The sequence below is a fragment of the Fringilla coelebs genome (assembly GCF_963513975.1).
Source record: "Fringilla coelebs genome assembly, chromosome: 8".
Lineage (NCBI taxonomy): Eukaryota > Metazoa > Chordata > Aves > Passeriformes > Fringillidae > Fringilla > Fringilla coelebs.
The window spans coordinates 24,130,654-24,154,957 of record NC_140066.1 but is presented as its reverse complement, the minus strand read 5'-3'; the positions used below and the strand labels follow the sequence as shown (position 1 = coordinate 24,154,957).

General features: G+C 47.8%; 2 protein-coding genes across 3 annotated transcripts in view; one reads left to right on the top strand and one right to left on the bottom strand.

Annotated features, from left to right (window-relative positions):
* SUFU (SUFU negative regulator of hedgehog signaling) overlaps window positions 1-6,956 on the bottom strand; it is an 83,457-nt gene extending 76,501 nt beyond the window's left edge. For both annotated transcript variants that reach the window (XM_084210644.1, XM_084210645.1), the window contains exons 1-2: window positions 6,669-6,956; window positions 884-1,018 (exon numbers count right to left, since the gene is read on the bottom strand). In XM_084210644.1, coding sequence (XP_084066770.1) covers window positions 884-1,018; window positions 6,669-6,850 — 317 coding nt within the window. In that variant the 5' untranslated portion in view covers window positions 6,851-6,956. The remainder of the gene's footprint in view (window positions 1-883; window positions 1,019-6,668) is intronic.
* A 1,893-nt stretch (window positions 6,957-8,849) lies between these two features.
* On the top strand, window positions 8,850-23,702 carry ACTR1A (actin related protein 1A). The gene is made up of 11 exons (XM_084210117.1): window positions 8,850-8,968; window positions 14,580-14,644; window positions 15,523-15,598; window positions 16,352-16,477; window positions 17,264-17,388; window positions 17,693-17,909; window positions 18,785-18,877; window positions 19,618-19,792; window positions 20,650-20,711; window positions 21,079-21,119; window positions 21,511-23,702. Exons 1-11 carry the CDS (start codon window positions 8,921-8,923, stop codon window positions 21,611-21,613), a joined length of 1,131 nt encoding a protein of 376 aa, XP_084066243.1. The 5' UTR covers window positions 8,850-8,920; the 3' UTR covers window positions 21,614-23,702.
* Window positions 23,703-24,304: the final 602 nt, after the last annotated feature.

Below are 24,304 nucleotides of genomic sequence, written 5' to 3'. Positions count from 1 at the left end.
AAAAAAACTTGGTGGCTGAATCTTAACCAAGACAAACAAAAGGAGGAAAGCTTGTGTGAACAAACTGGAACCTTTGCTGCACAATTCATCAAGGACATTTATCCAGCAACTATAACACAGTGCAAAGATAGTTTCAGTAAACAGCGACAGCAGAAACATTTTGCCATTTCTGGCTGGTTAAAAGACCATGTTCACAGCCCCAAAATCATGATGGCCTGGCTACTGCTACTCACTTGAACTGGAGTTAAGGAGTAAGGTCAGCTAATGAAAGACAAGAATACGGTTAGCTCAAGCTGCCTGCTTGGTCTAATCCAAAGTTCCTGCTAAAAACCATTCATACCAACAACCTAAGATAATAATTTAATTACTGGAGAAAAGACAGTCAAACAATTAAGAGTTTTAGGCTTCTGTTACACAAATTGGCACTTTATACAGCAGCCACTGGAGTGGCAGTCTGCTGACAGTAACACTGCTGTGCCAGCAACAGCAAAAATGCCCTTACAGCAGTTTTCCAGAGGAAGGCATTTAAATCCTGACCTCTCCCTCTGCATGTAAAGTGTATGACCATAACAGATTACAGAGTGTGAAAAACACAACAAGACAGACAGTTAAAAGAAAATTTCCCAACAAGTTAAAAAAAATTTAAACAAAAACCCACTCAACACTGAAAGGAAATATACTGCATTCAAAGCCTGCAGAGGGGAACATAGAATGTCTTCTACATACAAGAACAAGCATACGTCATCTTTTTTGAGACCAGGGCTAGGGTGTTCTCAACAGAAAACCAGCTGTTCAAATATTATGAGCAGCAGGACAGGGTTTTACACCCCCAAAATGCAACACAAAACTCAACACACAGCTACAGAACCTAAATGACACTTACTCATGTACTCTGTTGTCTCCATACAAATCACTTAACCCAAAGCTGACGTAGTGCCAGTGCTCAGGAACATTCAGTGCTGGGTTTCCCAGGTTTCTGTACATGCTAACATAGTCCAGAGGGTCAGGTCCTCCCAGCCTGCATGAAAAACAGAAATATTCTTACGTAAGTTAGCTCACTCAAGGCAAAGGGTAAGTCTCCCCAGGTGCTAGAAGAGGTTCTACAAAGACCTGGTTTAAAACAAAAATTAGAACATTCAAATTACCTCAAAAAAAAAAAAAAAAAGATTGAGGAGAAAGGTTAGGTTAAGTCCAGAAAGCTTTGAGCACAGGAAGACAAAGTACACGTGTGCAATATGCTAAAAATGTTTTTAATGTTAAAGCATAAAAACCTCTGGAAAATCATATTAAAGCTTCCACAAAACACAAAGAAAATTGAAAAACTGTACTAGTAAAAGAGCAATGGCTGTATCTGCATTGCAAACTCTTAATTCAGTCCAGAGGCACATACCTCAAAAAAAGTGAAGCTATTCCAAGCAGATTTTGAAATTACTAAGTTTGAGGAGAGTAATCCATACTTCTGAACACAGACAAAATAGTTCAAACAGTGGAGGAGAAAAACATTGATTCAGTAAAACTAGCAGCAAAACTTCTAAAAATACACCATTTGCATTAACCAAGAATGAGTCAAATGCACCACTGTACCCTCTGCATCAGCATTAGAATGGCTTCCTTAAAAGAACATAACTCAAAAGTTAATGCAGCATAGGCAGGTTATGCTACACAGCAACCACCAAAGCCTGCAGCCACCCTTCCTGCTACAGGGCACAGGGAATTGAGGCTGTGTGCCAGCAGAGAGCAGAGCACATCCTCCTGCCACTCGCGTCACCTCTGTCTGAGCAAAGACAGGACAACTCCCTGCTGAAGGAAGGAACATGCTGGACTGTTTTGCTGTTTGACCTGTCAATCACAAAACACCTACCACAAGCAGTTTTGGCACACTTGAGCAGCTGTTTAACCACTTTGTGCCTACAACACACTGTGTCTTCAACTAAAACTCCCAGCTGCTCCAAAAAAGAAAATCCAAACTCACACGACCCCATTCACTGGAACAAATGATTCTACACATCAATTCCTCTCATGTCTATTGTCTGGTTAGACCCTGACACAATCATCTGCAGGTTGCAGGGCATGGCTATGGTTCCTTCACTTGTCCTGACGGTTTGTGTATCATGATACCCAGTCTCCGTGGCTGGACAGAGGGATCCAGCCCTAGTGACAGTGAGACACTGTTTTATATTCTCTGCCCTCCTCCTGTTGCCCAACCTTATCAAGTCTTTACAAAACAGCTTATCAGCTCGGTGTACTAAAGGCCTCTACAGAGGTGTGCTGTGCTGCCTTGCTCCTACTGCTGCTGGCAAAAAAACAGAGCAGTTGTCTAACAAGACTAACTTCAGGTAGGACAGCTTCCCTCTCCTAAGTCATATAAGGCCATCGTTGTGACTGAGACCAGTTGCAGCTTCTCCAGCAGGTCAGTCAAGGATACAGTCCAGGATACTGGGGCAGGACAGAGGGCATGAGCAGCTCCCCCCCAGTAGTGGCACAGGTGTCCATTGTCAAAGGCTACATCAGAACAATGCAGCCTCCTCATATGACAAGTGGCATCTTCATGGCATAAAAGGCAAAGTGGTGAGCAAACACAGGGAGAGTGTATCAGATCCCAGGATGGAGCTGAGTCTGATCTTCAGCAGACACCTGAAAAAACCTGTTTTCAAAGTCTAGCGATAGTTTGAAACACTCAGGAAAAAACAAGTCCCCTCTGACACCCTTTTCTCACCTGTTCCCTTTCACTGGCATCAGGTCACACTGGAGGCTGAGGTCTCTACCAGAAACACCCATCCAGGTGGCTCTGTTCAGAGCACAGCACCTATGTCCTGGCCAGTGCTCAGCCCTCCAGGGATCTATGATGGAAGCAGTCAGATGGAAGCAATTCCAGCCAGGATGGTCACTCGCCCTTGAGGAGTGGCAGTGACCAGCAGCAGCCACACACAATTATTACTGGACTGGGAGGATCTGGAGTGAGGGAGGTTCATGCACTGACCAGCGTGAGAGGTTAGTCAGTGGTCAGAGCATTTGTGTGGGCTTTGCAATGATGGGAACACTGCTAAGCAAGCAGCATCTCCTACATAAAGAAAACCTGCTTCCAAACTGGGTTTAATAACACTTTAGAAGCCAAACAATCAATGCTGGAACACTGCTGACACAGGCACTCTGACACTGACAATACATTAGAGAAACCTCTATACTGCCCTTTTCAGGACAGGGACTATTCCATGAGCACACGCTTTTCCCTAGGGCTACTCAAACATAATTGTCAGGTCTGATGCCGATGGCAAGTCCTGCCTAGGACAGCCTCAGGCAAGCCAGACACCTCTCCCTCACTCCTGCCAGCAATCCTGTGTTTGTCTACAAAGGCCAAACTTTTCTGGAGACCTGCAGCACCAGACCACCAAAAGGTGGCCACAGCAATGTGGCACCAGATGGCCTGGAGGAGCTGAGCTCAGTCCTGCCCAGACTTCACTACCAACTGGTTCACATGTTGCTCAATGATCCAGTCACATCATTTTTACTCTCTGAGAAATGTAGTAGGCTTGGAAGAAATGTAGACCAAAAGCCTGCAGCAGTGACTAATTAAATTTTGAAAAACACATATCCAAGGCATACACCTATCCCAAAACCACTGCAACTGCACAAGCATCCAGCACGAGCTTTAAGCCAGCTACCTGCAGCACACAGTAACACAGCCATGGCAATAACGCTCACCAAAGGTTAGTCAGCATAGATATTTATCCAGTTTCGGTGGCAGGTTTCACTGCTCTCTGTCGGCACTGCTGAGGTACATCCTCCTCCCGCCCACGGCCGCCGAGGCAGGGTTCGACCTTGTATCACAATCTACATATCAGTACATGCACTCACACAAAGAACTGGAAGCGTTGGAGGATTTTATTAGGAAGAGCCCAACTTCAAAGCCAGAGGTACAGTACAAATTTGTTACATTCTCTATTCATGGAGTTCATTCAGGAGCAGGAAGGGCCGCCTCAGGGGAAACCCTGTATTTGCATCTGCACCAGAGCCTTCTTTTCACTGATGTTAAGAGCGCTCTGAAGTTTGTGTGGAAGGAGAAACGCCAAAGGAAAGGGACCCACAATGGAAAGACATTGGAAAACTCCTAATTCATTCACCCTGAAAAGTCCTTAGTGTGTTGTTTGTAGTCACTTCCCAGCAGCTGACAATAGGATTGCTTTTCACAGCTACCTTCTGACAACCCTTCAGAAGAACCCTGTGATTCCCAAAAGGCCACAGACCACAGCTCACTGCACAGGTTTTTGAGAGTATAGCCCAAATTTAAGACAGGTGATAAAAACCCAGTAGTCGAGCCCAAATTATGCTTATTTCAAAACCTATCACCAAAAAAAGAACAAAATTGATTTTTTCACCAGCAACTCCATGCAACAAGATATTTCAATTTGAGATAGTCAATCATATTTTATAATAAAAGTGGATACTGGATATCAACAGACAAACTCCATCTTGGTGCATGGCCTTCACAAACACAGACAGAAACTCTTTCAAGAAGTTCTGATTGGATCCTAAGCTATGCAAATAGCATTTTAAAAGACTAGTTCCATTGAATAATCCACATGGCTAAGTCCCTTTATGCAACAAGCATGGAGTTCTGCAGATTCTCCAACGTTACACAGTTAGGATCTGCTCTGATCTGCAAGCCAAAGACTACAACTTCAGCTCCCTGAACAAAAAAAACAAATCGCTGTTAACCATACAGAAACTGATACATATAATTAAAAGCTGATTAGAGTTACAACATTTCTCCTAAGGCAGAGAACTTCATTCAGCCATTTCCTCTTCTAATCTAAACCAGCTAATAGCTGGCAGCCCAGGCACAGTAGTACAGACTAGCTGAGAGTGTTGTGGCAGGAGGCGTTCTACCAGACTTAACAAAACCAAGCTCCAAGTTTCACCCAACAACAGGGGAAAAAGAACTTGTGGCGTCCATGGAGGCTTTACCTCACACAAGCATTTCCTGCACAGGACAGCAGTAGGAAGCTCACCTCTACAACAGAAGCTCTCAGCTCTCACTGCTGGCTAAGCTAACAGAGGAACCACTAAGTGGAAAACGCCAGGATAAACAGGCCTTCACATTACTTCTTACTTGCAACCTGCCGTCACTGCCAGCAGTAACCATTTTAGTGTTTGAGGTCCAACTGCAGCAAAACCCTAATCAATACCTTAAGCAACAAGGTTTTTTCCCAAACAAGGGTCTTTGCCACTCTTCACTATAGACCTAAATTTCTCTGAAACTCCAAAAATCCTATGCCAATAGAGGCAGTATGCTTTAAGCTGTTGATAGAAAAGAAGTGCTAACGTGACTGGAAACGCTTCATGAGTATCTAAGATTAGACATAGGAGTGAAAACAGACTGATCAGACCACCACCAAAGTACTGATGTGTACTGATGACTAAAATTATTTATATTTTGAGGTCTCAGATTTGCAAAATCTTATCTCAGCTCACTGTGTCATTTTAATACAATACTCCCCTAGGCAATAAAGGCGAACAGACAAACTTCTTGCTAGAATCACTTAAAAAACTACACTTCTGTGGACATCAACAGCAACAGCTTTGTCTGTCAGAACACCACACAGTGAGGATGTTATTCTGCTGTTGCTCAGGACTCTAATTGGATAAAGACATACAGGTTGAAATGAGCTGTAAATAAAGAAGTTGAGCATTTATTAGTTTTTTTCAAGTGCTGGGGTAGGGACTGGCCAATGTCATGAAAAGCAAACTTTCAGGGGTGACTTGATCATGTTCCTTAGACCCAGAAGGGGCGTCTGAGCAGCTAAGCGATAGCAAAAAGCAAAAGGAACTCCTCTTCACAAGGGATTAGATGCTAGACACTTATCTTGATAGCTAAACATCCAAGAACTTCCTTCATGCCACTCTCCCACATAAACAACTGCTGTTCCTGGTGTCAGACACTGTGTCAGCAGAGACACTGAACAGCAGATCCACAGTCTGTGATAACACATGGCTACGTAAGGCCAAGAGAAGCTGGCACTGTCCCGTGGGCTTTATGGGTACACATGGCATGTGTCCGGCCTGCAGGCTGCAACAGCGGCTTCGCTCGGGTCAGTGCCGCCACACTCGAACCCCAGGCTCCTGGCCAGGAGACAGAGCTCGTGCCTCCTGTCCAGGGGGAAACTCCAGACCCTCACCCTCAGTGGGAACACCTCCACTGAGTAACACGCACTCCCTTTTCCTAAGATCTGCCCCAGCTCGGGCCTTCATCAGCACCCGCTCACTCAGGGACCCTCCAAATCACCCCAGAAACCCCAATACACTCCCCTGTCTCAGCGCACACCTCTCTAGTCCCTTCTCCTATTGCCAGCACATTCTCCCCAGGAGCCCCCTCCAAACACACGGCCTAGGCAGCCGACTGCACCCCCAATCCCTCCATCCCCCGACCTGCTGCATGCCCCCAAAACTCTTGCATCTCACCCTTAAAACAACCCCCAGTCCCTCTCCCCTTGTTGCAACCCTCCCCAGCCCCTTCAGCCTACCCGTACAACGTCCCCAGCCCCAGTGCTTCTCCCAAACCTCTCCCACTCCCACTCCTCCTCCTAAACCCTCCTATCCCACACAAGGCGCCGGCCCCACGGCTCCCCCCAGCTCCACGCAAGACCCCGGCCCCATCCAGGCCGCCTCACCAGTACTTGAGGATGGCGGTGACCTGGAGCGGGTTGGGCTGGTCGGGGTAGAGGCGGCGGCACTCGCCGTAGATACCGTGCAGACCCGGCGGGAACAGCGACGGGAAGGACCCAGACCCGGACCCCGAGCCGGACCCCGGCCCGCCCGCGGGGGGCCCCCCGCCCGGCCGCACGCCCTCCATGTCCCGGAGGCGGCTGGTCCCGGCCCGTCCCAGATGGTGCCGAACCCGCTCCGCTCCCGCCAGGCGCTCCCGGCCCGGCCCGACCCGGCCCAAGCGGCTGCGTGGGGCCGCGGGTGGAGGGGCGGGGCCTACTCCCGGGCGGCGTGAGTGACAGACCAGCTCCGCCAATGGCGGCCCTGCGCGGGGCTCCGCGCGGAGGGGTGGGGCCTCGCAGCAAGGGCGGCGTGAGTGACAGGACGGCCTGACCAATGGAAGCTCGCGGCCCGGAGGGCGGCCGCGCCTCTGCCCCCGCCCCTCGCTACGTTGCGGACGCGCCCCCTAGCGGCGACGCGGGGCCCCGCGATGGGCGGGGCGATGGCCGCGCGAGGCGGTGGCGGGAACGCGGAGCGGGTCCCGGGGGTAGCGGGAGCTTCCGCAGCCGGGCAGGCCTGGGGACACAGCGGGGTTCTTACTGCTGCCTTTACACCTCCTCCAATGCTCAAGGCACCTCTACTCTCCCCGTGCCATCTCTGTGTCTGTAGGGCCCTTGCAGGCAGCTGGAAGCTGCCAATGGGTGAAGCTTGGGGGCTCTCTGATCGCGGGCTGTGACTTGTGCACGAAGCACACTGACGGTCTGGCTCATTCCTGAGCCGCAACTACAACTGTGGCCATGGAAATCCAGGTATGTACGTGTGGATGGTGTGTGCACGATAGTCCTACACACCTTTGCTAGAGCAGGGTCCTGCTTGTTAATCAGCAAATAGAAAAAAATGAGCTATAGAGTGCTCAGCGGAGAGGGTGGGCGCTCATGCTCGCATTTCTCATTTAAATAGGTGAGAGTTTATTCTAAAAACATTCAATACACCATTTGGGAGAATACACATGGTCAAGAAGCTGACACGCTGACACCAAGTGACAATCCCCTGATAAAGGAGGTGAGCAGTTGGTGTCCTTACTTCCCACAGTGAAAAATATTTCACTTGTCCTGTTACTGTGATACTACTTTTTGTGACATCTGCCCGAGTAGTCAGCTACAGTGAGCTGAGAAGGTGAATGTAACAGAGTATGTATGAAAGGCTGTGTTGGCTCCATACACCCATAATGAGTGTCTCCTGGCATTCACTGAAGTGATACAACACTGGCCTTAATTTAAACCCCTCAATCCTGTTGTACAAAAACTCCCTCTTGTAGACTAGGTAAATGGGGAAGGTTGCTAAAGGTAAACATCTGTGATGAAACTTATCTACTGGGGCTAAAGGCAGGAACTTCAGAAGAGAAGTCCATGTCTGCAGGAGAAATGTGAGACAAGACAGGTGAATCAAGCCTTCAGGTGTGCTCACTGGCATGGAAGTCCATTTTAATTAATTTCAAGACCCAGAGTTTCAGGCATTGATTATTCCAAGTGCTTTTAGAATACTTAGTCAATGGAAAATGACAATGTGTCCATTGTTCAATATTGAAATGTTCATGATGTGCATTCTTTATACTGACACGTCTTGCGTGGCTCTCATGTCTCAAAAATTGAGAGAAACTGGTATTTCATGGAGGGAACAGATGTGTTATGACCAGTAGTTCGTAAAGATGATCACGTGAAATTATGGGACAATAAAACGCTTTCCTTAGTCATAGATCCCCACTACAGAAGTTGATGGAATCACCTTTTTCTCCTTTCCTATTAGAAAGAATTAGGCAAGGGGAAATCTATTAAGCATAAGCCAGCCAGTTGCGATGCAGCGTTTCTGGTGGAAGCACCCAGCTATCTCCTGCACCGCAACATCCATCGGTGTCCCGACCGTGGATGTGTCCGCAGAATTCCTTTTTTCCGCACTCCGCCTCCCAGCACGCCCCGCTCCTACGCCGGCCTACAGTTCCCAGCATGGCTCACTCCCGGCGCCGGCCTACAGCTCCCGGCATGCCCCGCTCCCGGCGCTCCTCCCCGCTTGACTCTGCGCAGCGTCGGACTATAGATCCCGGCAGGCGCCGCGGCGGCAGGAATACATCACCCAGGCGGCGCCGCGTCGCCGCTCCGCGCATGCGCCGCCGAGGGCTGGGCTGTTGCTCCCTCACGGGCGGCTGCGGCGGGTCCTCGCCATGGAGTCCTACGATGTGATAGCGAACCAGCCCGTCGTGATAGACAACGTGAGTGAGAGCGGCCGCGCGTCCCGGGAGCGGGGAGGGCCCGCAATCCCTTTGTCATCGGGGCGGCCGCGCCCCGCCCGCCGCCGCCCCCCCCCCCTCCACCTCGGCCGGGTTGGCCGCCGCCTCCAGTCCTCTCTCGGCGCCATACGGCGTCCTCGGGGGGCGGGGCCCCTGCGCGTCGGCGAGTCGCGATTGGCTGGGGCGACTGGCAGTCACCCGCAGCGGGGCCCGTGCCCCGCGCTGGGGGGCGCAGCCCCGGCCGCCGCCGAGCTGCCGCTGGTTGGGACGGGCGGCGCGCCCCCATTGGCTGAGACAGCTGTCAGTCAGCGGGATAGCCCGCTGCTACCTGCTGGAGTGGGGCGGGACTGTCGCCAGAGCCCCTGCGCTCATTGGCAGCTGGCGCTGTCAGTCAGGCGGGGCTTCCCCGGTCCCGCCCCACCCCTCTTTGTGCCGGGGGGACAATGGGGGTGCTGGGCCAGGCCATGGCCGCACTCCCAGCATGCTGTGGGGCAGGCCTTGGCCAGGGTTCCAGCGTGCTCCTGGCAGGTCGTGGATGCACCCCCGGCAAGCTCTGGGGATGCTGGCGCTTCCCTGGGCCCATGCAGGACATGGAGCTCTCCAGCCAGGCACCCCTGACAGCCCAGCGAGAGAGAAGCCTTGACCTCTTGTACTCCCCCTCCTCCAGCACATCCAGCACAGTGGTCACAAAAGGGCAGTGCCGTTCCCAAGGCATAGATTCCCATGCCTCGGAATGCCACTGCTGACGGATCTGTGCCCAGGGTTGCATCAGCGTAGTGTGGTGTTGCAGATGGCTGCTCCAATGTGCTGATGCTGCTCATTAGCACAAAGCAGACCTTCAGTCTGTCTGTGTAATAGCTCTGTGGGAGATGAATGACAGTGATTCCATGCCTCTTTGAGGTGCTTCTGCGTCCACTTATGATTTGCCCCATCCATGCTGCCCTCCCAGGAGGAAGGACCATCCAGGAAGGAATGGGAGGGCATGTCTTGGACGGCGCCTCCTTCAGTGTACTGAGTCACAAACCCGTGCTCCTCCCTTCTGACCTCTATCGCCAGTGATTGAGATTCTGTTGTTTTGAAGGGTCAATTCTGTGCTCCATTCTTCTTCCACACGCTTAATTTCTCTAGAATTTTTTTGCCATATGAATTTGGTTTCCTGGCCTGGCACTTCTCAGCCTATTGCTTTAACTCTCCATAAGATGAATAACTGTAGGTCTTCTCAGATAAAGGTGGTTATTCTTCTGACTTTTTCTTTATTATGGATCCCAAATTCCTCTCTACAGCTTGAGCTCTCTGATACAGTTTTGGCTTTGTTTATTTCCCTTGAATCTTAGAGCAGAAGGATTTGGGTTAGACATTGAAGGAAAGCATCTAATAGAAAATGAGAGTAAGCAGTAAAATTGACTATGTTGAGAAAAACATGTATCGTTGTTATTGAAGATGTTAAAAAGTGCATTAGTTTGATTGTTTTTAGGAATGCCTGTATCAGCACTGATCCTGCTGGGTTGTTGAGTGATTAGCTAAACATTAAAGTTACTTCTAGGTGTTCTGGCAATGTGAGGATCACTTTGTTGAGCTATTAATGTAGTAGCAGCCTATATTTAATTTCAGCATGTGCAATGATTGCTGTCTCTGCCTCAGACCTGAAGAAGGGCTCATGTGCCAGCAGCTGATTCTGTGTCTTTTTTCATTTTATCAGCTGGTCTTATAAAAGCTAATTCTTGTTCTTGCCTCTCCAATAAACGAGCTTCCCCCCTTCCCCTCCCTGTACAAGAAGTAGAATGGAGCAGTTGTTGTAGCATCTGCCTGGAACGCTGGCAGGCTGTGGGCCAAGGAGACTCGTGGTGACACTGCATTTTTGCTGCTCTTTGGAGTTCAGGCAGGATGGGAACTGGAGCTGCACAGAGCAGGTACCGCTCTTCCCACTGCTGTTCCATTACTGCTTTTCTGCAGAGAACTGCAGGCACCTTTTGAAGGCTGAATGTTATCTTGTCTCACATGCCTGTGTGTGGGAAGGGGGAAGTGAGATACTGAGTTGGTGAGAGCCAGACCCCTCCAGTCCCAGCCCTGCTCTAGAATTTCAGTGTGTTCCAAAAGGACATGAAGTTCTGTAGCTAAAAAATTAACAGGGAGGGTTTTTTTCTCTTACAGCACATTGCTCTTAGGTGTGTGTTTTCAGCAGGGAGAGCTTTGTAATGTACAGTAGGAGGTTGGAGCTGTACCTCAGCACAACTTTATACTCTCCATTGTCTAATTTTTAAGAGTTGTATTTCCATCTGCACTCCAGCAAGCTCTCTCTGAACAGTCTGGGAGCCCCTCTGAATGTAATGCCCATGTCAGTAGTCCACCTGTGGCCTAAGTCAGTGCAAATTTCTTGACCTCCATGGAACATGGAATTATCTCTTGTTTGCCTTGTAGTCTAAGTGGTGGCATTTTATGCAGTTGGGCTGTCAGCAAGGGCTGTTGTGTCTTTGGTTTGTTCTTGATCTTATGAATTCTGTATCAAATAAAACAGTTTTACAACAATATGAAATGTGCATTCTCCATAGAAGGTGCTATATGGAAGATTGATTGGTGATTTCCATTTAAATTTGAGTCCTAAATGCATCAAGATGGATTTATCCATAACCAATGGGCTACAGAGCTAGTAGATGAAGTATGTTCCGGGATGAGGTATGTTCAGTTCCTTCAAGACACTCGCAAGAATTTTTAATGAATTTATTTTCCTTGACCTTTACATTTTACATGTAGTTTTTCTTCTTTTATTCTTTTGCTCTGATTTAAATGAAAAAAAAAAAAAAAAACCAAAAACGCTGCCAGATAAAATGCAATGAAAACCCAGCCAGGATAGTTACTGGTGGAAGTCTATAAATTTTTCAATTGTTTTAAACTTTTAATAAATCAGAGTTTGTAACAGAAGAGAAGATGCATGTGTTTTTGCTCATTTGAAACAAAGATGAAAAAATAGGTCTTTAAACCTTCTGAATCAGAGTTATTTCAAAATGTAAACATTTTCCTCTCATTGCATAGGAATCTCAAATTGGTCTATAATAAACAGATTTACTCAGTGTGCACATATCTTCAAAGAAGTAAAATGTTTTCAAGAAAAATTGAATAGGTCAGAAAGTGCAGTCAGGTCTTTGTAGTGGGGAGATATCAAACAGCTGTTCTTGGTTTATTCCCAGGCACTTGGAAGCACAATTGTGTTGAAGCCCCATCCCACCAGCATATTCAAAGCCGTCATTTGTCTTTGACTCCAAGCTGGAGTTCTGAACTCCCAACACATTTGGTTAACTTTGAACTTCAGTATGTAAATCTTAAAATACATAACTTGCTGGGAATCTCACCAAGACACACTGGGCAATTTTTGGCCTGACATAAGGAAGTTTTAATCTCTAAGTTAAAATAGGAGCATCATTGTTCTCCTGAAACCAGTTCCCCATAGCAGAATGTGCTAGCAACAAGATCCTTTATAATCCTGAACAAAATATTCACTAAGTGCAATATTCTAATGTGGTTACATTATGTTACTCCATTTCATTCAAATATTTTTCTGCAAGACTTGCCACAGGATGGTATTCTTTCCCAGGCAGAGAGTTGATTAGAAACTATGATAAGAAAAACCAAAATAGTGGTTTTGGTTTGTTCTTTGTTTCTCTTGGAAGGGAATAAACAGAAGAGAGTCTGTCTCAAGCGAAGTCTTTTTAACACTTCACCCACGACTTTGTCACACTGATAGCAGTTAGTGCAGACCTTGGGATGCAACTGGAACTGAGTCCCTCATGTGGAAAGGAAGTAGTTAGTCCTGCACAGTTGGCAGCTTGGGTGTGCTCCTGGAGCCAGCCTGGCTGCAGGTGTTTATCAGGAGACAAGGATTCAAGCAATGTGCCTTTCATATGCTTTATAAGTAGCTGTGTCTGGTTTGCAGAGTATTCCTGACACTCCTCTCCTACATATGTGTCCTGGCAAATCTGACTCTGGTGATTTAGAGGCAGGAGTATCCTAGCTCTGGTGGCAGAGTGCACACATTCTATGCAGAGCCTGACATCCCCGCTGAAGCTGCTGATGGAAGTAGCTTGGCAGTAAAGCGCTGGACTGTGAACGGGAGAGGCTGGGGCCACCCCACATTCCTTTCTGCTGAGCCTGCTCTGGCTGGTAACCTCTGGCACTGGCAAGGCAGCATCAGAAACCACTGCAGCCAGGGCTTGTCAGAGCCCTGAGCAACTCATCTGGTCCCAGCCTCAAAGCAAAAGTGGTGATGCTGACCCATGCAGAGGTGGTGAGAAGTGGAAAGCTATGGAGAAGCTGTGTTGCTACTCATTTTAAAATGCAGTGGGATAGCCAAAATATCTTTTTGGCCTCCAAACCAGAGCATTCTTACTGCAGAGCCCTTGAGAGTGAACAGGCACTTCACAGGTCACAGCTTTCAGTGCTAGCTCCCAACACACTTTGCTCCCACCATGGGGCAAGCAGAACTGCTCCTCTTTCTGCAGAAGAGCTTACGCCATTGGTAGGCTGGGATTACCAGTGAAATGGCTTATCTGTGGAGATCCTATGAAAATCCGCTCCTTAGCAAAACTTGGGTGTTCCTGCAAGCTGCTTGTTGTTTCAAGATGTCATTCCCTTGTGCAGGGAGAGGAAATGGAGGAGGGGAAGGAGTCAGCACAGATCCAAGTTGATGATGGCGTTCCCTGGATGCTTCCGGACAGGGAATGAGAGCTGTGGGGCCAGATGCCCAGCACTTACTCCCTGCCAGGGCCTTGCTGTGGCTGGTTTTACCCACCCTGTGTTTGCTGCTCTGAATGTTGCAGAAGGCTCTTGGATCTGTGCCTTCCTGACTGACATCTCTCATCTCTTCTTTGACTCTTCTGAACAAGCTCTATCCCGTCAGCTGTTCTTCCTGCCCCCAGCCTTTCCCCTTGCAGTGTAACCGGCACCTTTGTCGTTTCCCAACCACAGTCTAGGTTAGTTTCCAGTGTCTTTTCAGACCACACTGCTGCCTCCTTAGCGTTAGCTAGTTCATCCACTATCTGATCATCTTTTCCCAATTTCTTCTCCAGTCTGTTTCTCACAATTCTTTGCTACTTCCTTCTCTGACTTTATCTGGCCTTCCCTTTTCCAAATCTTCTGAGAGGCCTGTAGCCTTCTTTCTTTCAGTGCCTCCTGAAGCTGACAGTGTTCAGTTGTTCTTGCTGGGCTTTCTGGAGTGTTCTCCTCCCCCCAAAGGTTATCTAATATTGATAGACACCTGTGAAGTGTGGATTCAGCTTCCTGCACCCCTCATGTAACCCTGGCTAGAAAAATACTCATCTATACAGGGTGTTCAGGTGTGTGCAGAGCAGTACCAGGGTGCATGGGATGGTTGTGCCCTGTGAGATGTGTCACTGCCAGAGAGGGTGCCAGTCACTCCCTCCAACAGCCGAGCTGGCACTTCCCCATCCTCAAGCAGCCTGGAGAGTCAGTCCCTTGGAAGCTTTATTCATAGTAGAAAGGAGAGGATCTGGCAGTCCTGATGTACTTTGCTACTCCTCTAGAACTTGTGAAGATGATGGAATGAGTGATAAGCTCACATATTTTTCTGTTGCTTCCACAGGGCTCGGGTGTGATTAAAGCAGGTTTTGCGGGCGATCAAATACCAAAATACTGCTTTCCTAACTAGTAAGTATTCTGCTGGTCTTGATAAATTCTTAGTACTGTGTACCAATTCTTTGATATATAGAGGGGAAGAATTGCCCAGTTTTATGACTGGAAAAATGAGTTATTCTTTTCTGCCTGCTGCAAAGAAACATCAGGGACATGAAAGCTCTGCTGTTAAATATTTTAATGTTTTTGGGGATACACAAGATGACATCACTTTGTCAGGCTCAACACACAACCAAAGCTGTAGGATCCTTTAATCTACACACATGAGGAAAAGGACCTGGAAAAAGTAAAATTTGGCATAAGAAGTGTGAAGACCTCTGTATTTTTATTGGTGCGTGGTATGATGTCTTGATTCCTGCCAGGCTTTTTTGTAAGTTTTCTAAGAGTTTTGCCAGGATGAAGACTGCTGGAGCAGGAACTCTGAATAGTCACCGGATTTTATGTTCACCGTGGTAGGTTTTTAGTGAGTAGTTTTGTGTTCTGAGCAGTATGTTCTTATGGGCTGGTGGGTTATGGGACACAAATGTCTAATCTGAGAAGTCTGCCTGAGGTCAGGCAGCACATGTGGATCCAGCACCTCAGACAATTGCTTAGTCTAGTCATGTTCATCCCAGGCACTGTTGAAGCAGGTGAGTCCTGAATAATCATTGAAAATATGGCCAGACTCAGCTGGTTTAATTCCAGCCAGTTCAGAACTGTCTACAATCTGTCCCCTTTACCTCTGATTTCTGAGATTAGCTCAGAGCAAACCTGGGTCTGTCTGCACCTGGTAGCGTCCCCAGACTCACCCACTGAGAAAGTTCTGGTTAGGACAGAAAGAAACACAAAGTATGCAATTCTTGGATGCATCGGAGCTCTTTGTAGAAGCATTTACTCTCTCGTCTCTGTTCTAGTGTGGGCAGACCAAAGCACGTTCGTGTTATGGCTGGTGCTTTAGAAGGGGACATTTTCATTGGTCCAAAGGCAGAGGTAAGAACACCTGTACATTGCACTTGTCCATATATCTCAGTGTGCTGCTGTAAGGGGGGGATGTGGCAGCTGGGCTGTGGTTCTTTGGTATTGTGTAGGTCCAAAGAGTAGAGCAGATTGTCACTTGCATGTGTGTCCAAGGTGGAATGTGAAGCTTAATGAAATTCTTGTGCCAATCTGCTGACACAGACCTAGCTCCCAAGGTCTTCGATATCTCTCTTTTCTTTTTTGGCTACTTCTAGCTCCATATGGCTACATACTTTTGACTGGGAACTTTAGAAATGGACCCTACTCAATTGCTGTATATCTCCCTGCCGTGGGTAGGAAGCTTCTCTCCATAGTCCTGCTTCTGTCAGCATGTAGTCAGTTGTGTGGTCACATTTCTTGTGAGCCCTTCAAACTGCATTCCCCAGTAATATCCTATTATGTTTTATATCATGGCTGATCTGGTAGTACAGAGATACCATATGATAGGTGTCTTTTTGTTGACTTTAAAAGTGTTATGATGGAATATGCTCTGCAAATGTCAGATGTCGACATTCCTACTTGGTATGAAAAGGCCTTGTCTAGTCTTGGCTTCTCTGGGAGAGATGTTTGTGATGAATGTTCAGATTTTGCCCTGTATGCTATAGATAAGTTATCTTTTAGTGGATTCAGAACTGTAGGTGAGTCTGACAGTAAGTCACAGTCACAGTGCTCAGAAGTGTGATTTTTGGAAGCTCTGATGCGCTGTTGTTTTTCCTGTTTGCTCAGGAGCACAGAGGTCTTCTTGCGATCCGATACCCAATGGAGCATGGCATAGTGAAGGACTGGAATGACATGGAGCGCATCTGGCAGTACGTGTATTCTAAAGACCAGCTCCAGACTTTCTCAGAAGAGGTGAGAGACCACGTTATGTAAAGGCACAGGCGTCATTCAGTGCATGTGTAACACCAGGAGCATTGGAACTTGGAAAGATTTGGGACTTTTCCTTTGGCCTTCTTTCTGAATGTGTGTCTGTTGCTAAATTAGGTTCTTTCACCTCTCAAGAGATACTAAACAAGAAGTATCCAAGCAGAATTCTTCTCCAGATCTGATGGTCTGGCCTAACTGAAAATCTGCCTTTCACATTTGCTATTCACACTCTCTCTAATGATTCTACTCTAGGCCAAGTGTTTCTGACTTTTCCTGTTCTGCCTGCACATCAGGCATATCCACTCAGCAGTGGCATGAGTTGAAGTGAGGAAGGAGAAAACCACAGTCCTGTGGTCTGGAAGGATCAGAACAAAAAATTTTTAAATGTCTGAGAGCAATCTAAGTTGTGGAGTAGAAATATTTCTGTCTGCCTGTGCTAAAAGACCATATGCCTTCACCCTGTCTTAGGGTGTGTATTTTGGCTAATCTGGCTGATTTTTTCTTACTGAGAGTCATCCTACTTGTCCTTCATGGGTCAAAGTTACTCACAGAGTACATTTCCTAGCACTTCTTCATAACTAGACCAGAACCCTGCTGGCCTTTCAACCTAATAGAGATTATTCAATCTAATACATCTCAGCTGAAATTACTCCTTGTACCTGCCCTCTTGCACCAGTGGTTCCTAAAATGAATAAATAAGCAGAAACATTTAGGAACACACCCCTACTGCCTCCTGGTTACTGCAGCGCAGCTCCTTCTTCTCTTTTCCAGCATCCTGTACTGCTGACAGAAGCACCCCTAAACCCACGCAAGAACAGAGAGCGTGCTGCTGAGGTGTTTTTTGAGACCTTCAATGTGCCAGCACTATTCATCTCCATGCAAGCTGTCCTTAGCCTGTAAGTGTCTTTTGTCTTTGGTTTGTGTTTGTGGAATGTTGCCATGAAATCTATTCGACAGAAAAATCATGGAAGACCTCACTGATTTCTTCCCCCCCCTTTTCATGCAAGAACTGAAACTCAATTTGTGTAATAAAGAGTTTACAGGAAATTTGCTGAATTGCTAACAGAACTTGCATTCTGAGGGTTTTTTAGGCCCTGTTTTAGGTGAAATCTTTGCTTCCTGAGTTGAGTGTGGATGTGCTGCTTGCCTGAGCTCGCTTTGAGTTGCTTGTTCTGACTTGAGCCTTTGTCCCTTTGGTAGCTACGCGACCGGCAGGACCACAGGAGTGGTGCTGGACTCTGGGGATGGCGTCACCCACGCAGTTCCCATCTATGAAGGCTTTGCCATGCCTCACTCCATCATGCGGATCGACATCGCTGGCCGGGATGTCTCCCGCTTCCTGCGTCTCTATCTCCGGAAGGAAGGCTATGACTTCCACACAACCTCTGAGTTTGAGATTGTCAAGACCATCAAGGAGGTGATGGCCTGCCTTGTTTCTGTGTTTGTCCAAGAGGGGATTTCTTCTCAAAGGAAGTTGTGGCTTGTGAAATCTGGTGGGAAGTTCCAGCCTACTTAGCTCTGCACCGAAATCCATTATCTACGTGAGGGAGTCCAGGGCCACTAAAGGACTCTTACATGTGGAAAGGCAGGGAGAGCTTGAACTATTGAGCCACAAGAAATGTTTGGGGAGAGTCTCGTTGATGTATATAAATGTCTGAAGGGAGGGTGCAGAGAAAACAGAGCCAGACTCATTTCAGTGGCGTCCAGTGACAAGACAAGATGCACAAACTGAAGCACAGGAGGCTCTGCCTGAACATAAACTTTCTTTAGCGTGAGGGTGACCAAGTGCTGGCACACTTTGTCTAGAGGGTTGTGGAGTCTCTGTCCGTGGTAATATCACCTGGACGTGGTCCTAGACAGCCTGCTTTAGGGGCCCTGCATGGACAAGATCATTTGCAAGAGGTCATTTGCAACCTCAGCTGTCCCATATTCTGAGAGAGTTATAGTCAAAATCACATTAATCCCTGTTGTTAACATGGAGGTGAAGATGGGCTGGTGGTTCAGAATTAGTTTTGCACTTACCTGTGCTGCAGTTTTTCAGGGTCTGATGATAGCTTTCAGTAGTGTTTTTTTCCCTTCATGGAGTAAAATCCATGGCAGCTAGGGATCACAAGTGGGATGTTGCAAGGTAGTTTACCTGCTGTGAGCCTTAAAGGTCTTTTCTCCAGCACATAATACTGTTAAAATCAGCCAAAAGGGATACATGCATTTTAATCATTAGTGAGAAAAACATCAGAGGCATTTGGGTTTACCCATCTCATTTCCCTCTCCCTGACTCTGTTTCCTCTCCAGCGTGCCTGCTACCTGTCAATAAACCCCCAGAAGGATGAGACTCTGGAGACTGAGAAGGCTCAGTACTACCTGCCAGATGGAAGCACTATTGAGGTTTGTAAGGACCACTCTTAGAGAATTCCTCATGTGAGACACAGGGTTTCCAGAAAAGCTCCTCAGTGATGGGAAATTTCGTGTGGTGTTAGGTGGGAGGGGATAATTTAAAAAGACCATAACTCATCCTAGGCTGTTGACTGGGCACTAGAATTTTTAAGGAAAGAAAACTCTACTAGAGACCTCACAACTTCTGCTAGAAGTCCTGGGTAAGGATACAGTATAACAATGGGGACTCTGAGCAGTTTGAGAGCAGGCTCTGATCTAACAAACTTTATGCAGATCAGGTATGGAGTGTGAGTAGGTGTCAGTTCACTAAATCCATCAGTGGTTTTATATACAGTGCCTTTTGTCCTGCCTAGAATTGTCTCCTGTGCATTAACAGTTGACTTGAAGAGTTAGGAATACTCCTTAGAATACTGAGCCTACTATAGAATGGTTGAAAGAGAGGAAATACAGGTTTCACCTCCAGTACCGGGGCTGGATTTACTCCCTTTATGGCAGACCTGCCATATGGGGCTGAGCAAGTTTCTTCATCTCTTTCATCTGCAAATTGGAAATGGTGCCCTTTGAAGGAGTTGTAGTCCAGACTGGCATTCACGTGGGATCTAGTGATGCAGCATGAATGTTCAGGAAGTTTCATTACTCTGAAGCTTCACCTAAGAAAGGCAGGCCCATCTGTAAGTAGTGAAGAAAGCCGCACTGTTCTCTTCCCTGTGTCCTAATTTCTGCTCTTGCAGATTGGCCCTGCCCGTTTCCGAGCCCCAGAGCTCCTGTTCCGGCCGGACCTGATAGGGGAGGAATGTGAAGGACTTCATGAAGTGCTCGTTTTTGCCATTCAAAAGTCAGACATGGATCTGAGGCGAACGCTGTTCTCCAACATTGTGCTGTCTGGAGGCTCCACACTTTTCAAAGGTTCCTGCCTCTCCTCTTTCAGTGTGCTGTGACATACCTGATCTCTTGCTTCTTTCTCATGTGAAACTGGGAAGATAACCCAGATCACCCAGTTTGTCCTCTGGGGTGAGGGCTGTGTAAATTCTGCTCTATCTGGGCATTTACTTCCTAATTTTCTGAGTCCTCGTCATATCCTGCTGGGTATGCAGGACACCTGCCCTTGTACATCACTTTCTGGGCTTGGAGGGCTTTTACTGTTTTCCTCCAGTCAATGCCTGTGGAAGATCTGAATTGCTGTGTTTATTCCTGCTGCTGTAGCTCACAATATCTGAGAAATAGATACCAAAAAGGACTCTTCCATCTTCTAAGGTTTTTTTAGGTCTCTGATATGTGAGAGTTCAAGGGTTCTAGTCCTGCACGAGTGTCAGCTATGTGTGTGCAGAAAGGTTTCAACCCATCCCCTCAGGGCTCAGTTGGTACTCACTGACCTAAAGATAGTCTCTGCCAGAACCCATCAGTCTGTTATCCACTGGTTGACATCTCCAAATAGATCCAGTCTTCCCATTCAACCCCCTGTACAAATGGGCTGGACACAGGAGAAATGCCTTTGGGAAGGAGGAGGTTCTAGCTAAAAACCTTGTTTGCTTGACTCAGGTTGCTGCTGAGGAATAGAGCCCATGGGCCAGTGTTTAAGCTCTCAGTGAGAGAAAGTCCTGTTATGTTATTGTCCGTGTTCTGTGCCTCCCCAGACTGGACTCTGTGTAAGATGTGGAATGGGGTATTTGAATAGGACTGCACAGGCCATGTCCACATTGTTAGTGGATGGGACTTGGGATTTTGCTGAGGTGCTCACACTACACGTTTTCTGTCTTGTGTAGGCTTTGGTGACAGGCTGTTGAGCGAAGTGAAGAAACTAGCTCCTAAGGACGTCAAAATAAGGGTAAGAGCCATCTCTTTTGTGTTTGTCACTTACCAAGTGTGTTGGTCTGTTTCTTTGAAAGAACCTCGCTCAGACTGCAGCTGCCATTTACTTCAAATCAGAAATGCCTTTCCTGAGACACTCACATGCCCAACAGCATTTGCTGTTGTGATGAAAATCAGTTTGGTTTAATCACTGAGAAGGTGGCTCCTCTGACATGACCCCTGTCCAGGATTCTGGACCAGAGTGGCTATTTTGGGGGGACTGCCAGGTGTCTTTTTGTTGGGAGGTCACATCTGTGTCAGGTGCTAGCTGAAGTGTGGGCAGTGTGCTAGGAGGAGCAGACTGGAGCTTGGGAAGGTACAGACTGATTCTCTCTTTCTTCCAGATATCGGCTCCTCAGGAGAGATTGTATTCCACGTGGATTGGGTATGTATGTGCTGCACAGCAACACATTTTGCTGTGGGATTGGGCTGGGGAGGCACAGCCCAGTAGCTCTCATGCTGTTATCCCAGCTGGTGCTGTGTGTCAGAGGGGTTGTATTGCTCAGCTGGGCAATGCTTGGTGTGTTCTTGAAGCAGCAGTCACCAAGTCATGTGGGAAGGGGGCAGGTGGTGTCAGGCTCTGTAGCACTGGCACATTTGAGGATAGTGGGAGAGGGAGTGACTGTCCAGAGAATGTGTCTGTCATGTGTAACTGAGCCTAGGCACCTTACTGTCATGGGGAAGTGTCACAATAGAAACAGCCCATCTCTGCAGAGATACTATGAGAGTGTCCCCAGCATTTTCCTTTAACCTGTAACATGCCTGTCTCTCTGTAGTGGCTCTATCCTGGCCTCTCTGGACACCTTTAAGAAAATGTGGGTTTCGAAAAAGGAATATGAAGAAGATGGAGCTCGTGCCATCCACCGAAAAACCTTCTAGCCCTGGGACCTGTCCTCAGTCTCCTCCGAAGACTCACTTAAACTCGCTTTTCTGAGTCCGAGTGTCTGAGAGCTGCCTGTGTGTGTGTGTGTGCGCCAGCATGCCCCGATGTCACTGAGCAAAGACGACAGCAGCAGGAGGGTTGTATTAGTACTACTAACTTCTTTTTTGTTTTGTTTTGTTTTGTTTTTTTTAATGGAAAGGAGAAAATACCAATCTATGTTTCTCCAGAATGGCCCATTCCTTTTTCATTTCAGTCCCTTATTTTCTGTATCACAGTCACATCTGTCATTGTAAAACAAGTAAGCAAAAACAAAGGGAACAGCTTATAGAAACTGCCTGGCAAGCCAGAAGGGAGCCAACCACTGCAGACTGCTCGTGCAGGCTTTAGTCAGCCTGACTGCAATGCCTGGATTGTCTGGAAACACATAGCTGAGGCCCCATAGCTACTTCCTTCTTCAGCGGTGTCTTCACCATCAGTAAGTTTTTGAAGTTGTTTTTAATATATTTTTTATTAAGAGAAAGCACATTCTCAACAGTCAAGTCCATTTGCCCCCACTGTTTTGGTGTATGAGTGTTTGTATGAGTGTGTAACTTCTTAGCCTGATGTGGGGTCTGCACCACAGCTGGAGAAGTTGGCGATAGGACTTAGTTTGTATTGCATGGAGTAGAACAAAGCAAATCTAATCAGCTATCATTGTACTAGACGGTTATTCTCTCGTACCTTGTTTTAAATACCTTTTCTCCTCTGGAAGCAAGTACCCCGGAATGGGCGTGAAGGCACTTGTGTGTTCCCCCTCAACCTGCCAAGATTTACAGTGCTGACTTCTCGTGTTCTTTGTAAGAGTTGAGGCTGTTTCCCTCCTTCCTGCCATGTCAGGGCAAAGGGAGCATGTATTCACAGCCAGGCATAACTCTTGTGTACTTTATCCATTCTGGGGCAAAATAATAATTGGGAAGGTGCATTGTAATGTAAGAATTGTTTTATTTATTGAAATGTCTGAGGATCTCTCAAATACTGACCACAGCACCTGGGAATTACGCTTTGGGTCTTCTTTGAACACCTGTTGCCCAGCTGCCCGCTGCTCGATGTTCGCACTGCGCACAGCACCCATGCTTAGCAGAAAGGCCAGCCCTGCACCACCCCCCGTCCCTGCTCTGCGGGGACTCGCTGGTCGCTGGGAATGCACCAGGGGAGAGGACAGCAAAGCGCTGGGAGGCCGGTGTGAGTGGCACGTGTGTGAGCAGGACGTTGTCCTGCTGGCTGTGTTCCGCTGCACTGCAGTGCCTTTCTGCTCACCTGGTGGCTGCTTTGTTTGTACTGCTCTAACAGCCCTGGGCAGCCTGCAGACCTGCTTGTGTTGGGGCATGCCACTGTTCCAGTTTTACTTGTGCATTATTCGGTCCTCTCTTTTTTTCCCATTAGTTTTCTGCAGAACATGGCAGTAGCAATGGAGCTGGACTTGGTGGCAGTTCCTCCCTGTTTCTCTTTTCTGTTCTTTGCCACACATCACCTTTGGGTCACTCTCAGGTGCAGAGATGGGGTAAGAGCTGGAGGATTGCCACAGAGGTGAGGGAAAGGCCAGTGCACTGCCCCAGGTGAGACAAATGTAAGCAGCAGCCAGTTGCCACTGCAGGAAACACATTCTTGGGGCTCACCCCTGGGTTTGGAGAGGCTGTAGGCAGGTGGGTAGGGTCGTCTCTCCCAGCTGAGGCTAGGCTGTTTGTTCCCCTCGCCCATCGGAGCAGACTGTTTTTTAAGCAAGAACCTGTCAGTAAAGAGCCATCAATGCTCAGCCTTCTGCTGGGAAACTGGTTGTGTTCTTGCTGGTTTGATGCAGCACACAGAGAGGAATTCCAGCAAATTCCTCTCTGTTCCATTACTGTGTGCCCCAGGCAGTGCTATCCATCCCCCCAGCCCCTCCGCTGGCCTTGCAGCAGCAGTGCTCCATTTTGTAACCTGCAGTGACTGGGCAGGATGGTGCTGTCTCCAATCTAGCATTTGTTTGGTCTGCCTGACTGTTCCCTCGCACACTGTCCAAACCATGTTGCCTGGTGGTGCCCAGCATACTTAAATAAAGTCATTCATATACAACACTCAAGCCTCCTGGCCTCCTCTGCCCACATTTGCAATTTTAAGGTGATAACTCGTGTTCTCTTGCCTGTACAGAATTGTTACTGGCCAGACTGCAAGGAAACATCATCTTTGGTCCAGGACTGCATTCCTGGGCTGGAGCTGTGGTGTCCACATCTACTCTCCTTTACATGTGTTATTCCTGAGTCTTGTGAAAGGTGAAAGGCTGGAAAAGGGCAGCCTGGGCTGAGAAAGGGAGATGCCACTGCTGTTGTGAGAGAGCTGGTGCCAGCCCAGGTGTTTGCAGAGAGAGCAGTGAGTAGTTATTCTCACAGGGAAGCTGGCACAGTGCCCAGTGCTATGACTGTCCCATTTTGTCCCCAGAACCTACTGGTATAGAAACAGGACAGACCTAACTCTGGGCCCTTCCAAAGCAGCAGGGGTAAGTGATGACTCCCTTCAAAGGCAGGTGAGCCTCTCTGCCCCCTGCAGAAACAGCCAAGCCTCAGTGCAGTTTTGTGGAGAAGGAGCTGTCCCCTTGTCTCCACCCAGCCACAGCTGTGTCCCCACAGCACCACATCCACCCAGCCAGGCTAGAGCCACTGGCTAGAAGAAAA